This window comes from Archocentrus centrarchus, chromosome 11, assembly GCF_007364275.1.
Source record: "Archocentrus centrarchus isolate MPI-CPG fArcCen1 chromosome 11, fArcCen1, whole genome shotgun sequence".
Taxonomy (NCBI): Eukaryota; Metazoa; Chordata; class Actinopteri; order Cichliformes; family Cichlidae; genus Archocentrus; species Archocentrus centrarchus.
Genome location: NC_044356.1, coordinates 29,622,846 through 29,637,106, shown reverse-complemented (window position 1 = coordinate 29,637,106; position 14,261 = coordinate 29,622,846). Strand labels below are relative to the sequence as shown.

The 14,261-nt window shown below is 37.8% G+C and overlaps 1 protein-coding gene across 1 annotated transcript in view; it reads left to right on the top strand.

The window, feature by feature from the left end:
- Positions 1–14,261, top strand: part of LOC115788488 (uncharacterized) — a 36,968-nt gene that overhangs the window by 10,772 nt on the left and 11,935 nt on the right. The window contains exons 7-20 of the mRNA XM_030741521.1: positions 101–290; positions 646–777; positions 906–1,049; positions 3,014–3,149; positions 3,937–4,087; positions 4,347–4,483; positions 5,061–5,172; positions 5,433–5,496; positions 7,205–7,408; positions 7,508–7,653; positions 9,318–9,436; positions 10,289–10,410; positions 10,536–10,630; positions 11,351–11,487. Coding sequence (XP_030597381.1) covers positions 101–290; positions 646–777; positions 906–1,049; positions 3,014–3,149; positions 3,937–4,087; positions 4,347–4,483; positions 5,061–5,172; positions 5,433–5,496; positions 7,205–7,408; positions 7,508–7,653; positions 9,318–9,436; positions 10,289–10,410; positions 10,536–10,630; positions 11,351–11,487 — 1,889 coding nt within the window. The remainder of the gene's footprint in view (positions 1–100; positions 291–645; positions 778–905; positions 1,050–3,013; positions 3,150–3,936; positions 4,088–4,346; positions 4,484–5,060; positions 5,173–5,432; positions 5,497–7,204; positions 7,409–7,507; positions 7,654–9,317; positions 9,437–10,288; positions 10,411–10,535; positions 10,631–11,350; positions 11,488–14,261) is intronic.

Below are 14,261 nucleotides of genomic sequence, written 5' to 3'. Positions count from 1 at the left end.
AAAAAAAAAGCAATAATTGTCATTTGTTATTGTTTAATTTTGTTTTGGCTTTTTTCCTGTTTTATCCCTTTTTTTTTCATGGTCTTAACCATATTTTCAGAGGTGAAACTGGTTCTGGCAACACCCTGGAAAGTTGTGGGATCACAGAGGAGTCCACTGTGCACTTCTCACTGTCCTCATTTTCAGTGGAAGAACAAGCACCAAACATGTTCTTCATTCAAGATGTTGAGCCCTCAGTTCAACAAACCACCAAAGGAATCAGTGTCTTTCTGTCATCTCTCCTTATCCTTGTAAGCCGTGTCTCATAGCCTGACTGCAGCTATCGTTACACATACAATCAGCATATATTTATTTTCTCTAGATTAGTATTAACCCTGATATGCTGTAAAGTCAAAAAGTCAAAAGTTTTATCAGCAGCATAAAATGCAGAGAAAACATAAAGCATACTACTATGAATCCTACTGTATTTGACTACAATGCAGTGTGTGTGTGCGTGTGTGTGTGTGTGTGTAATATTTACTTTTTTCTTTTCTATTTGTAAGAAAGCAGGTTTTTGGATGTCTTTATTGATTTAATCTTTCAGAAGCATCTTTCCCTTGTGTTTTAAAAATAGACTTTGAGATTTTTAAATAATTTTTTTTCTAGAAATGCAGATTTTCAGTGGATTTACAAACGAGACTGGTTAGCTACATTCGAAAACTAACAGGTTGTAACCCACTGGCCCAAAGTTTGTACCAGTTACTCTGCAAGAATGAAGCCATATCCAGGAATCAAAAGGTAAAATATTAAAATTCAAATCAGTAAAATTTTACTCTAGGTACTACTATTGTTTATTTAACAAATAACCCTGACAGAATGGGATTTTATGTTATCTGAAAACTGTTGTATTTTTTCTTGTTATGTAGATTGCAGTAGTCGAAGGCTTGTACGTTCTCTTTAGAAAACTTTTGCCAGATCTTGGATCAAAACAAGGGGAAAAGGTCATCGAGGACCAAGATGTCTTTGAGTATTCAACATACTGCTGGGCATATCTCATGTCAGAAGCAAAGGTATTTATGAATAAGTTCTTTAACTTTTCCTGAATGTTTCAGCCAGTAAAGCTTTCACTTTATACAGAATCTACACAAGCTGGCATTTTTTCCCTCCATGGTAGCCTATCCTATGGGATTATGATCAAGGCTCTTTGGGGTCTAGAGGCTTTTTTCTTCTTCTTTTTTTTTTTAGATTGCAGCATAGCTTCATATATCCAACGACAATTTAAAGTCTTCGATCACATCTATGACAGCTATAATTTTTAAATGCATACTGTTAGACATTTTAAAGGGGGTTTACTGTTACTGTTGCCAGCAAGTTACTAATTTATATTTATATTAATTCAACTGAATTTCACTTTTACAGCTAAAGAAAAGTTCAACTCTGAAATATAATAGTTCCACTGTAAAAAATTTGCAACTTAGAGTATGAGATAAGAAAGATAAGAGATACTTTATTGATCCATTTTTGGAAAACTCCTTTGTTAGAGCAGTAGCACAAAAAAAAAACAAACATTAAAAATAAATTAAATAAGTAGAATGATAAATAAAATGCAATATGTTGAGGCTGATGTGATGACTCTAGTTGTCAGGGTTAGGCTGTGTGGCTGGCAGGGTTGGACCCAAATGCAGGACGCGTGGCAACACACTTAACTTGAAGGCAGCTTTAATGCCAAAATCTTCTTACAGGACACAAAAACTTGAAATACAAAATCCAAATCTCAACCAAGGCTGGACTACAGTCAAAATAACAAGCCTTGGAGAAAAAGAGAAACACACATCTAAGGGAAACACAGACGATTCACAAGGTAATTGAGGCGCAGGGAGACAGCAGAGAACAACAAGTGAACCAAATGAGACTAATGACACAAAGGAAGCAAAACTGAACACAAAGTACAGGGAACAAGGGACTGCCAAAATAAAACAGGAAGTGACCAAACAAGACACAAATGCAGACTTGACACAACATGAGGAACAGAATACACAAGCGACAAGGTTCAGTGACAGACAGACAGACACTGGAATACAGAGACGCAGTAAAACGAGAAGAACAAGGGAAGACATAAATGGGATACAATAGCTATAACTAAAAGCAAAAACTATAACAAACTGAGAATCTAAACTGTAAGGAAACTAAGAAACACGGCTAGAGATATAATAACAGAATCTCACAGAAAAAACACAAAACACTGGGCAAACGGCCCAGGACCATGACAGTAGTCTCAATCTCAGCTTCCCTTTATCATCTTTAATGATTTTAAAAAACAAGAACTAGGTGCACAAGTTTGAATTTATTTTGGAGGTTCTCTAATCCACAGAACCAAATTAATCAAAATAACTTATAAGCTTAAATATACACACACATGCACACTAATATTTGGTTAAATGCCTCTTAGCAAGTTACAGCTTGATGAGACATTTTTAGTAGCCATCAAATTCTGGCTGGATATTTGACCACTCCTCTTAGAAGACGCTGTACAATCACTCCACCCTAGAAAAAGAACAGTTCAAAAAAAAGATTTTTAAAAGCACAAAATTCCCATGACATTCATGCCCATGATGAGTGTAAACCTCTGACCACAACTGTACATGTGTGGCTTTTAGTGTCATTTCTATCAAACCTTTTTATGGTCAATATAGTATGAAAATATAGATTAACAAATTACAATAAAATGGTGTATTTAAAGTGCAGTATCATGCAAATGTTCCATAATGCATAATCTACTATTTACTGCTAAGGGATTAACAGTGTTATACTGGACAAAATATAATAACTATCTGTAAAATTTACAGGAATACACAATGGTGCACCTTCACCCAACAGTATATACATACACTTTTCAGAATATATATTTATGTATTTCTGGACAGAAGTTATAATTATCAGGCATAAATTATACAAGGAGTGAAGAGAAGTGATAGACAACAGAGTTTTACTGAGTATATGCCTCATACATTTCAATTTTGCATTGTTTTAATAGAAAGAGACATCAGAATATGAAAACTACGCACCATATTCTCTGAAAAATGAAGAAGGCAGCCGTTTTTGTGAACCAGTCACTGTACCTGGAATACCAGGTGCTATGGAAAGAGCTGTTGTGCTGCAGAAAATAAAAGGTAAGTCCCATTATGTTTTATTTTTAAACACTCTACTAGCAAACTTGCCAACATGCATACATGTAAACACAAACAATAAATATCTGTTTTTGCCAGTTTGGTAACTGGCATTGGGGGATCATTGGTATAGGTTTAAATAACACTTTACTTTGGGATCAGCTTACTCTCTAAGGATGTAGTATCATCAACATCTACTGTGCCATGTGACTCAAATGTTTGAACACTCTCATGTAGTCAGCAGCCCTATGGCATGTAAATAGGTAAATGTGTTATAACTAAGCAGTATGACAATGCTGTGATCACATAAACATATTTTCAGAAATGTCGTTGAAGGCGATCTTTTTCCAACTGCTGCCTGTTGTTGGTTCAGCGACCTCAGCTCCTCATTGCTGCTTCCGAGCTGGGAAGAACAAAAATTTTATTCCATTGTGGTCATATGTGTTATTGTCCAACAGAGCAACTCACAATTCTGATGAATTTCTAATGTTGATAATTAAATTTTCAAACCCAAAAACATCATCTACTCCATATATTCCATTATGAACTTGGATTTGCATGAACAACAGTCCCATAATGCATTGTGTTAGTGATGTCATGACACCAAGCTCTATGCTAGGAAAAACTGAAAATCCAAAAACAATAAGACCATGACAACGGTACCCATTGGTGAAAAGATGTGATTCTGTGAATCATTTCATTTGTGTAAAGGCCTTTTAGACAATTCAATATGTTTTCCATTACTGTAATTTGTCCAGCAGTGACCTTACTTTATTCTTCTGTTTCTAAGATGGAGAGAAGATTCCAAACTGCACTGAAGAGGTTTTGCAAGTAACATCACTCAAAAGAGCCGCTGACATTGAGAAAATTTTGCTCAGTGTTCATCCTTCACTTAATACATATCATCTTTGGATTTCCTGTGACAGAGTGACTGGTCAGAAGTATGTATTATTTAATTACATGCTCATGAAATGTCCTAAAATTACCTGTAATACACTGATATTTTTGTACAAAGTTCTGTCACATATTTCCATGAACTCTATATATGCAACCTTTATGGTTACATCAGAGACCTGCTGAATGTAACAATAGTCAATAGTCATATTTGATTACAAATATATTTGATTAAATTACAGACACACTGAGAGTGTTTTGTGAATCATACCTGTGTTATGATTAATTCATGTGATTACATTCAAGCTTTAAAATAAGCACTGGTAAGACTTTCGGAGACATGGCAGAGGACCTGAAAGCATGCCCTCAGCTTAGTGTGACTCCACCCCTGCTTTTGAAGGATCTGGGATGTCAAGAACCATGTCTTGTTTTCCTAAGTAAAGGTATGACATAGATTTTGGTAAATATGGGTGGAATTGTGTTGGAACAGTGAGTGGAGGAAAATGTTGGACAGAAAATTCCAAATCCAGTTCACATATCCTTTGTGACTGAAATTTAAATGAATCATTTTTGTTTGCCTTAGAAAAACACAAATGATTGGAACTTGAGGGCTGTGAGGATGGTGTACTGCAAAATGTGAGAGTATTGGTTTTATATGTAAAACCATTTATCCTCTTAGTATCAGAGATGTGTGTAAAATGCAGATCTCATGAACTTGACTTGAACTTCACTTGATTGAAACAAATTCATATTTAAAAACAAACACACTAAATAAGTCTACTTCTAGCTGAGCAGATGAGCAACATTTAAAGGTCAGAATTGCTGAATTAATGTTTTGTATTTACATAATGGGAGCAGTTTTATAGGCCTTCCACCCAACATTTCTAATGGAAGTGAGCATACCTTCAAGGCCCTGGCCTGATTGCTGAGAGCAGTTTTCAGTGTCTTTAATTGTAATGTTTTATCCATGCTCCCTGTTGCTGATGCGTGTGTAATTTTCAGTACTTTTATCTTTTACAGACAATCTTGGAGTTTATCAGAACAAAAATAAGGCAACACCACAAATGATTGATGTGTATGACTGCCTGTCTGGCAAAGTCAAACAGCAGGATGTGAACACATTGGCAGCATTGTGAGTACATTTATCACATAGTACACATAAAATCCAGATACATGCTTAGGCTTGACCTTTATACCATATTTTACTTTATCATTCCTATATTAGAGTATAGGGATATATTGCTGCAGCTAACTTGACAGAAATGTGAAGTATAATCAATGTTATGAATGTTAAAAGTTAAAAGCTGTTCAAACTAATATACTGTAAACTCATATGCGTTTACATTAATAAGAGATTTGATTACAACATGAACTTCCCCTATTTTCATGCAGAACTGGTGACTGTAGGGATGACCACTCTTTTGTTACAACCAGGACTCCAAAAGAAGCTATACTGGTAATTCTCTCTCTACTGAGACCTGTTATATCTGCAGTGTTGTCCATGACTGTGTCCTGCAGTATGACATGGCAACAATATCATATGTGTAACATCCCAAGGCTCCATATTACGGCTGTATTATTCCATATATTATACACTGCTCAGAAAAAATTAAAGGAAGACTTATTAATCAGAGTACAGTATCAAGTCAATTAAACTTCTGGGATATTGATCTGGTTAGTTCAGTAGCAGAGGGGGTTGTTAATCGGTTTCAGCTGCTTTGCTGTTAATGAAATTAATAACAGGTGCACTACAGGGGCAACAATGAGACAACCCCTGAAATAGGAATGGTTTTACAGGTGGAGGCTACTGATATTTTTCAGGATGAGGCTGCCAGAACTACAAAATGACCTCCAGCAGGTCACTGGTGTTAAAGTCTCTGACCAAACAATCAGAAACAGACTTCTTGAGTATTGCTTGAGGGTCTGACTTCCTCTAGTGAGTCCTGTGCTCACTGCCTGGCAATGAGGAGCCTGATTGGCATTTACCATAGAATACCAGAATTGTCAGGTCCACCACTGGTGTCCTGTGCTTTTCACAGATGAGAGCAGGTTCACCCTGAGGACAGATGTGAAAGGGTCTGGTGAAGCTGTGGAGAACATTATGCTGCCTGTGTAACATAATTTAACATGACCAGTTTGGTGGGTCAGTGATGCTCTTGTCCAGATCTGGGAGGAGATTCTTCCAGGACACCATACATCGTCTCATAAGGAGCATGCCCCGACGTTGTCAGGCATGCATACAAGCATGTGGGGGTCATACAACTTACTGAGTACTATTTTGAGTTGCTGCAATGAAATTTCAGCAAAATGGACTAACCTGCTGCATAATTTTTTTCATTTTGATTTATGGGGTGTCTTTGAATTCAGCCGTCTGTAGGTTGGTAATTTTCATTTCCATCAAATTGTGTGGCATTCTTTCGTTCCTAACACATTATGCAGTCCATATCAGCATGGTTATTTTTCACATTGAGAGCTGATGTGAAGTGTTCCTTTAATGTTTTTTTTTGAGCAGTGTGTACACATTACAATTAAAAGTGTGGAGTGTGTCCAAACATTTGACTACTGTAACTACTGTTACAGTAGTTGTGTGCCTGCCACTGATTTTCAGTCCATTTCTTGCATATTTTTCAAGAGATTGAAAGAAGCTCTGCTAAAAAAAATATGTGATGTTTATGCCTTCATTCAAAGATGGGGAGGGGGGCTATTCAAATGTGATTCTATACATGTTGGTGTATTATAGCATAATTGATGCTGACAAGATGAATCAAATCTAGACATAAGAAGTACAGCCAATGCAGCATAGAGATTATTTTTCACAAAAAGGATCAAAACCTTGGTGAGGTCACAGCTGGTTATGCTCAATATCAGAGAAGTCAGTCCAAACTAATATAGAAGCTTATAAGCAGAAATCCATAATCAAATATATCAAAGGTCAAAAGGCAAGCAGGAAAATACAAGCAAGGAACAAAGGAGGTAAACTGAACATGGGGCACACACATGAACAGGTGGGGGAGTCAGGAGTTGAACATGGAGGCTATCTGACCAACAAGAAAGCAGTTAATTTCCATGTTCCATATTGCTCAGTCAAATTTGCTGTGATATATGTGGGTGAAGAAAAAAGAATGCGCACAGCTAAATCATGTCCTACACATTTATTTTATCAGGTACTGATTGATACAAGTTCATCAATGTCTGAGAACTGTTATGGAAGTGTGGAAATACAGAAAATCCATGCTGTCAAGGAGCTGTTTGATAACTTTGCATCAAGGACCATGGCTTATGATTTCCACCATGTCATTGGCCTTGTGACGTTTAACAGTACAGTGAGAACCGTCCACACATTTACAGAAACTCTGGAAAAGTTTAAGGTAAATAAACATTTAGTGTCTTAAACCTGTCTGTACATGTCAGTGTTGAAATAGATTATATATATACACAATATCTGATGGATATATGTCCTTTTCTAGGAACATGTGCGCACTCTTGAGGCATCTGGACGTACATTGCTCTATGATGCTCTACAACATGGAAAGCTTGAGCTGGAAAAAGTAAAGACAAAGTTCCCAGACTGCAGACTTCGCATTCTGTGTCTCACTGATGGAAATGATGTTGGGTAAATTCCCTTTGCCATACTAGCTAGTTATAATGATAATAATGACTAAGTTAAGATAAGATAAGATAGTGTTTATTTGTCACATGCACAGTTATACACAGTACAATGCACAGTGAAATGTATTTTGTACCTGCAACCTAATAAACACACACATATAAATAAGAAGAATAAAAATAAAAAAAGTAATTCACACTATACACTATACTCTATATACTATACACTATACACACTTTTTAAATTATAATATTTACACTGTGCAATAATGGTCCAGTTAGGGCTCAGAGTTGAGCAGACGGATGGCTTGTGGGTAAAAACTCTTCTTCAACCTTTCAGTCTTAGCCCTCAGGCAGCGGTAACGCCGGCCTGATGGGAGCAGGGAGAAGAGAGAGTGTCCAGGGTGGCTGGGCTGTTTTAGGATCTTCATGGCCCTCAGCCTGCACTGCTTGGTGTAAATGTCCTGCAGGTTGGGGAGGGTGGTTCTGATGGTCCGTTCAGCTGAACGAACCACCCTTTTTAGGGCCATGAAGTCCTGCTTGGTGCAGTTTCCCATCCAGGTGGTGATGCTCCCACGCATGATGCTCTCGATGGTGCAGGTGTAAAAGTTCCTGAGCACCTTGAGTGGGAGCTTGAAGTCTCTCAGCCGCCTGAGGAGGTAGAGACGCTGTCTGGCCTTCTTCACAGTGATGTTTATGTGATGAGTCCAGGACAGGTCCTGTGAGATGGTCACTCCCAGGTATTTGAAGGTGTCCACTCTTTCCACCTCAGCACCACTGATGACAAGTGGATGGTAGTCCCTCTGCTGCTTCCTGCTGAAGTCCACGATCAGTTCCTTTGTTTTGCTGACGTTGAGCAGGAGGTGGTTCTCCTGGCACCAGTTCTCCAGGCGGGAGACCTCTCTCCTGTAGGCTGTCTCCTCATTGTGAGAGATTAGTCCCACAACAGCAGTGTCGTCAGTTACTGTAGGCAAATATAATTAATCAGTGATTTGTTCTGTAATTTTTAGTGTGTACTTTTGCCAATAAGCACATCAACACTGTTTATATCATTAGACTGGGTACCTGTCGCCATTTGGGGACTCAAAAACCAGGGCCTCAAGAGTAATAGCAAACAAGGATTTCTCATTGGGGTTATGGTTAGCGTTAGGAATGTAGAAGATATGGTCATTGAAAGTTAATGCAGTATCATCTCTTTTGATGAAAATGTGACTGTTTGTGCTAACAGATTTTAATATGAGTAATACCTGGACCATGCACACACACACACTCTTGTCTGCTCTAAAGCACGGCTTCATATTAGAATTCTATAATTTATCTGATGAGAACTTGTTTTCTGTCCCCAAAAAGGAAGACAGATCTCTATAAGAAAATTTCAGTTTGAAGTCTTGGGAATAAGGTGATATTTAGCTGACCCTAACATTGTCAGTTGATTGGCTGGTTGACCTTGTTTACAAGGTCATGGCTAAAAAGTCCAGTTTGAGTAAAGAGTAAGGGAATAAATTATTTCACAGTCAGCTCTTCAAATAGAAGCACAAACGTGAGCTATGTGTCCTAGAAAAAAACAAAGCTATTGTAATTTTACTAGAATGTTGTTGTTACTCTTTAATATGATGTATGATGTATGAAATGCGCAATAATTTCTTTTGGTCCACATCCCTGAATACACAGATCCTCCAACAAGCCAGATCAAGTGGCCACAAACCTAATAAAATCTAACATCATTGTTGATTCAATTCTTCTTGGAAAAGTGGAAAACAATGTTCTGCATGGAATCAGCACTGCAACAGGTAAGTCGTGTGTGTGTGTGTGTGTGTGTGTGTGGGGGGGGGAATATCTATTCAGCCAGTCACACACTAACTCAGTGCATTTAGGCATGTAGGTCTAGTCAACCTGATGAAGTTCAAACTGGGCATCAGAATGGGGGGAAAAAAGATGATGTTAATATGGACCAAAATCTCTGAGCAATGTTTCCAGAACCTTGTTGAATCTATGCCACAGAGAATTAAGGCAGTTCTGAAAGAAAAAAGGGGCTCCAACTCAGTAGTAGAGAGAGATGTAACTAATAAAGTGTCTGGAATGACGGAAATGTTACAGATATTTATGTTAAAAGTCAGGGGTGGGCAAACTTTTTGGCTCTGTGGCCACATTGACTTTTTGAAATTTGACGGGCCAGGCCAGCACCAGATGGCATTGCAGTGTTAATACATTTACTTTTAATGGGAACAGTGTTGTTTTTGCCAGTGCATCGAAGTCTGGTGTTAGTTTTGTTCTCCGAATCCTCGACATCAGTCATAATTATGATATGATTTGATTTGGGCAATTCTTTACCAAGCTTCAGCAGGCTAGATTAAAAAGACTAACGGGTTTGGTGTGGTCCACGGGCCATAGTTTGCCCACCCCTGTTAAAGGTGTTTAGTTTTTGTTTATTAAATCATAAAAATTATTACAAAAACTTTGAAATGATCACTTTTGTGTTGGTTTAATCAAAACTTGTCAAAAGGTTTAATAATTTCATTGGGATATAACTAATTCATCACTTTATGGTATTTCTAAACAGGTGTTGCACCTTAAAAATAATGCATAGACAATTTGTAGTTAATTCATTAACAGTCTTTTTTTTTCTCCTTTCTTTCTTTTAGGTGGCTGCTGTTTCAAACCAGAGACAAGCAAAGATGGTCTAAAGCTTTTTGAGACTGAGACCATTCTTTCTTTGGAGATAAGGAAACCCAAAACCAAAGCTGACCCAGCCTCAATCAGTGATGTTTGTACATTACCTGTTCCCTATAATAAAACTTAATGAGCTCTACATTGCTGTAAATCCTTTCAAAGCCCATGACCTTTGGAATTTGCGGGTTTATATTTCTATTATTTTTCTTCTTCTGAAAGGTTACTTTGCTAATGATGGGTTCTGAAGAGTACGATACATTTCCAGAGGCTATCTTACCAACCCAGATAAGCAGTAAAGTGACAGTGACACAGAGGTAAGTGACAGTATAAACTTCTTTAGGGCTAGTTAGAACGGTTGAAAGGTTTTGAAGTCAAACATTTCTTGAATATTATTTCAAAGGAGTTATCTGAAACAGATCATGATATAAAATCCAGATACAAAGTTCTGCTTTTAACAATCTGATCACTTATCAACAAATTTAATTGTACCTTAATTTAACCAGGAAATGGAATTCTTGAGGTTAGGTATCTCTTTTGCGACAGTGTACTTTTACAAGATAAAGTTTAGGAAACTTAAGCAGGATATTCAAATAGATATGGTGGCCTGTCGCAGGGCTAACACACAGAGACAGACAACCATTCACTCTCACACCTGTGGGCAATTTAGAATGGCCAATTAACCTAACCCCAGTAAGTTCATGTCTTTGGACTGTGGGAGGAAACCGGAGTACCTGGAGAAAACCCACACAGACACGGGGAGAACATGCAAACTCCACACAGCGAGGCCTGGGCCAAGGTGGAATCAAACCCAGACCTTCTAGATGTCATTCTAGCTGTGAGGCAGTAGTGCTAACCACCATGCCACCGTGCTGCCCACGTTGTGTATATTTCTTAAAGAGAAATTCAGAATAGATGTAATTTCAGGGTTTATTTTCTCCTGCTGTAGGTGAAATATACATTGTTCTCAAATATTTATAACCTAAACAGTTTAATTTGTTATGAAGGTAATCACTAACAAGAATCTTTCCAACTAGTGCCCTGAAAAAGAGAATTCAGGAGGCCAAAGACGGCCGTTTCAGAGAGAAGGACAAACGTATCCTAGAGGAGTTGAAGAGTCTGCATTGTGACCCACATCCCTACATTACTATCTTTCCATCAGAAAGTGACTTCAGTAAGTGGCAATTTTTTAATAGGGTTTTCTGTGATCTTTGTTGTTTAGATTTTTCTTTTTTAAGTTATGAACAAGACTGTATACATGGTAAACATATATTGAAAAGATTTTATCTTAAGACTTTATCTGCAGCTAAAGATGAGAAAATATAATAAAAATATGCTGTCACATGGCCTACAGTGGGTACGGAAACTATTCAGACCCCTTCAGATTTTTCACTCTTTGTTTCATTGCAGCATTTGCTAAAATCAAAAACGTTCATTTTATTTCTCATTAATGTACACTCAGCACCCCATCTTGACAGAAAAAAACAGAAATGCAGAAATGTTTGCAAATTTATTAAAAAAGAAAAACTGAAATATCACGTGGTCATAAGTATTCAGACCCTTTGCTCAATATTGAGTAGAAGCACCCTTTTGAGCTAGTACAGCCATGAGTCTTCTTAGGAATGATGCAACAAGTTTTCCACACCTGGATCTGGGGATCCTCTGCCATTCTTCTTTGCAGATCCTCTCCAGTTCCATCAGGCTGGATGGTGAACATTGGTGGACAGTCATTTTCAGGTCTCTCCAGAGATGCTCAATTGGGTTTAGGTCAGGGTTCTGGCTGGGCCAGTCAAGAATGGTCACAGCCACTCCTTTGTTATTTTAGCTGTGTACTTATGGTCATTGTCTTGTTGGAAGGTGAACCTTGGGCCCAGTCTAAGGTCCTGAGCACTCTGGAAGAGGTTTTCTTCCAGGATATCTCTGTACTTGGCCACATTCATCTTTCCTTCAATTGCAACCAGTTGTCCTGTCCCTGCAGCTGAACAACAGCCCCATAGCATGATGCTGCCACCACCATGTTTCACTGTTGGGATTGTATTGGGCAGGTGATGAGCAGAGCCTGGTGTTCTCCACACATACCGCTTAGAATTAACACCAAAAAGTTCAATCTTCGTCTTATCAGACCAGAGAATCTTATTTCTCATAGTCTGAGAGTGCTTCATGCATTTTTGCCAAACTCTATGCGGGCTTTCATATGTCTTGCACTGAGAAGAGGCTTCCGTCGGGCCACTCTGCCATAAAGCCTCGACTGGTGGAGGGCTGCAGCGATAGTTGACTTTGTGGAACTTTCTCCCATCTCCCTGCTCCATCTCTGGAGCTCAGCCACAGTGATCTTTGGGTTCTTCTTTACCTCTCTCACCAAGGCTCTTCTCCCATGATTGCTCAGTTTAGCTGAACGGCCAGGTCTAGGAAGAGTTCTGGTCATCGCGAACTTCTTCCATTTAAGGATTATGGAGGCCACTGTGTTCTTAAGAACCTCGAGTGCTGCAGAAATTCTTTTGTAACCTTGGCCAGACCTGTGCCTTGCCAATATTCTCCTTGGGCAGCCTTTCCTAATCAAGTCCAATCAGCTTAATTAGACACAGTTGGATTCCAATGAAGGAGTAGAACCATCTCAAGGAGGATCAGAAGAAATGGACAGCATGTGAGTTAAATATGAGTGTCACAGCAAAGGTTCTGAATACTTATGACCATGTGATATTTAAGTTGTTTTTTTTTTTTAAATAAATTTGCAAAAAATTTCTACATTTCTGTTTTTTTTCTGTCAAGATGGGGTGCTGAGTGCACATTAATGAGAAATAAAATGAACTTTTTTGATTTTAGCAAATGGCTGCATTTAAATTTTTCACTCTTTGAAAAATTTCATTGCAACCATTTGCTAAAATCAAAAATTAAGGAAATTTGTGTTTGGTTGATTATTTCTCTGTTGTAACAATGCTTCTTGGCAATAAATCCTGTTTATTTTCCCATTAAATGGAGCAACATTTGTGGGTTGAGCAGCAGGGTTGGGTATGTAGGTTCCACACATGAAAAACTTGCCAAATCTTCTTTTTTTTTAAATATGATTTATTTCTGTTTTTTACACAATAATGAACATCATCATATAATTTCCAGTTATAACATAAGACATTAATTGGAATAATAAACATGAACCAGTAAATTACAAAAACAAAACAAAAAAAACAAAAAAACAAAACAAAACAAAAAAAACAAAAAAAAAAAAAAATAAAAAAAAAAAAAAAAATATATATATATGTACATACACACATCCATACCAAAATAGGTAGATGAGAGGGGAAAAAAAGGAGAAAAAGAACACAAAAAAACCCAAAAAGGGGAAGTAAATAAACAGACATTTCATAAGTTTCATAAATAATAAAAAGTGGAAAGAAAAACAAAAAAAAAGGAGGGGGGGGGTACACACCAAAAAGAAAACAGATACAGGGCTTAATGTATTCTGTGCTACTATAATTAATAAGAGTTATGTACCAGGTATGCGCAGATACAGCTGGGATGAGTGGAGAAAGCGCCACTCATGGAGTCACATCCAGTGTCAAAGACATAACATGATTCAAGAGCGGTGACCAGATTTTTGAGAATGTGGTTTCGGAGCCTTTAAGAGAGTACCTAATTTTTTCCAGTTTCATGAAGAAGAGGGCATCTTTTATCCAGTGAGAATGTGTAGGTGGGAGAGAATTTTTCCTGTGCATCAGAATAACACGTCTAGCTAACAATGTAAGGAAGGCCACAAAGTCAGCAAGATAGGGTTTTTGGGGAACTGATTTTTGGGGAGGACCCCAAATAAAGCAGTGAGTGGAGAGGGCTGTATTGTGGTTAAGGTGATTCCAGAAAGTGAATTAAAGACAGATTTCCAAAATGAGGATAGAGAGGAACAGGTCCAAAACATATGACCAAGAGTGGCTGGACTCAAACCACACTTCACACAGC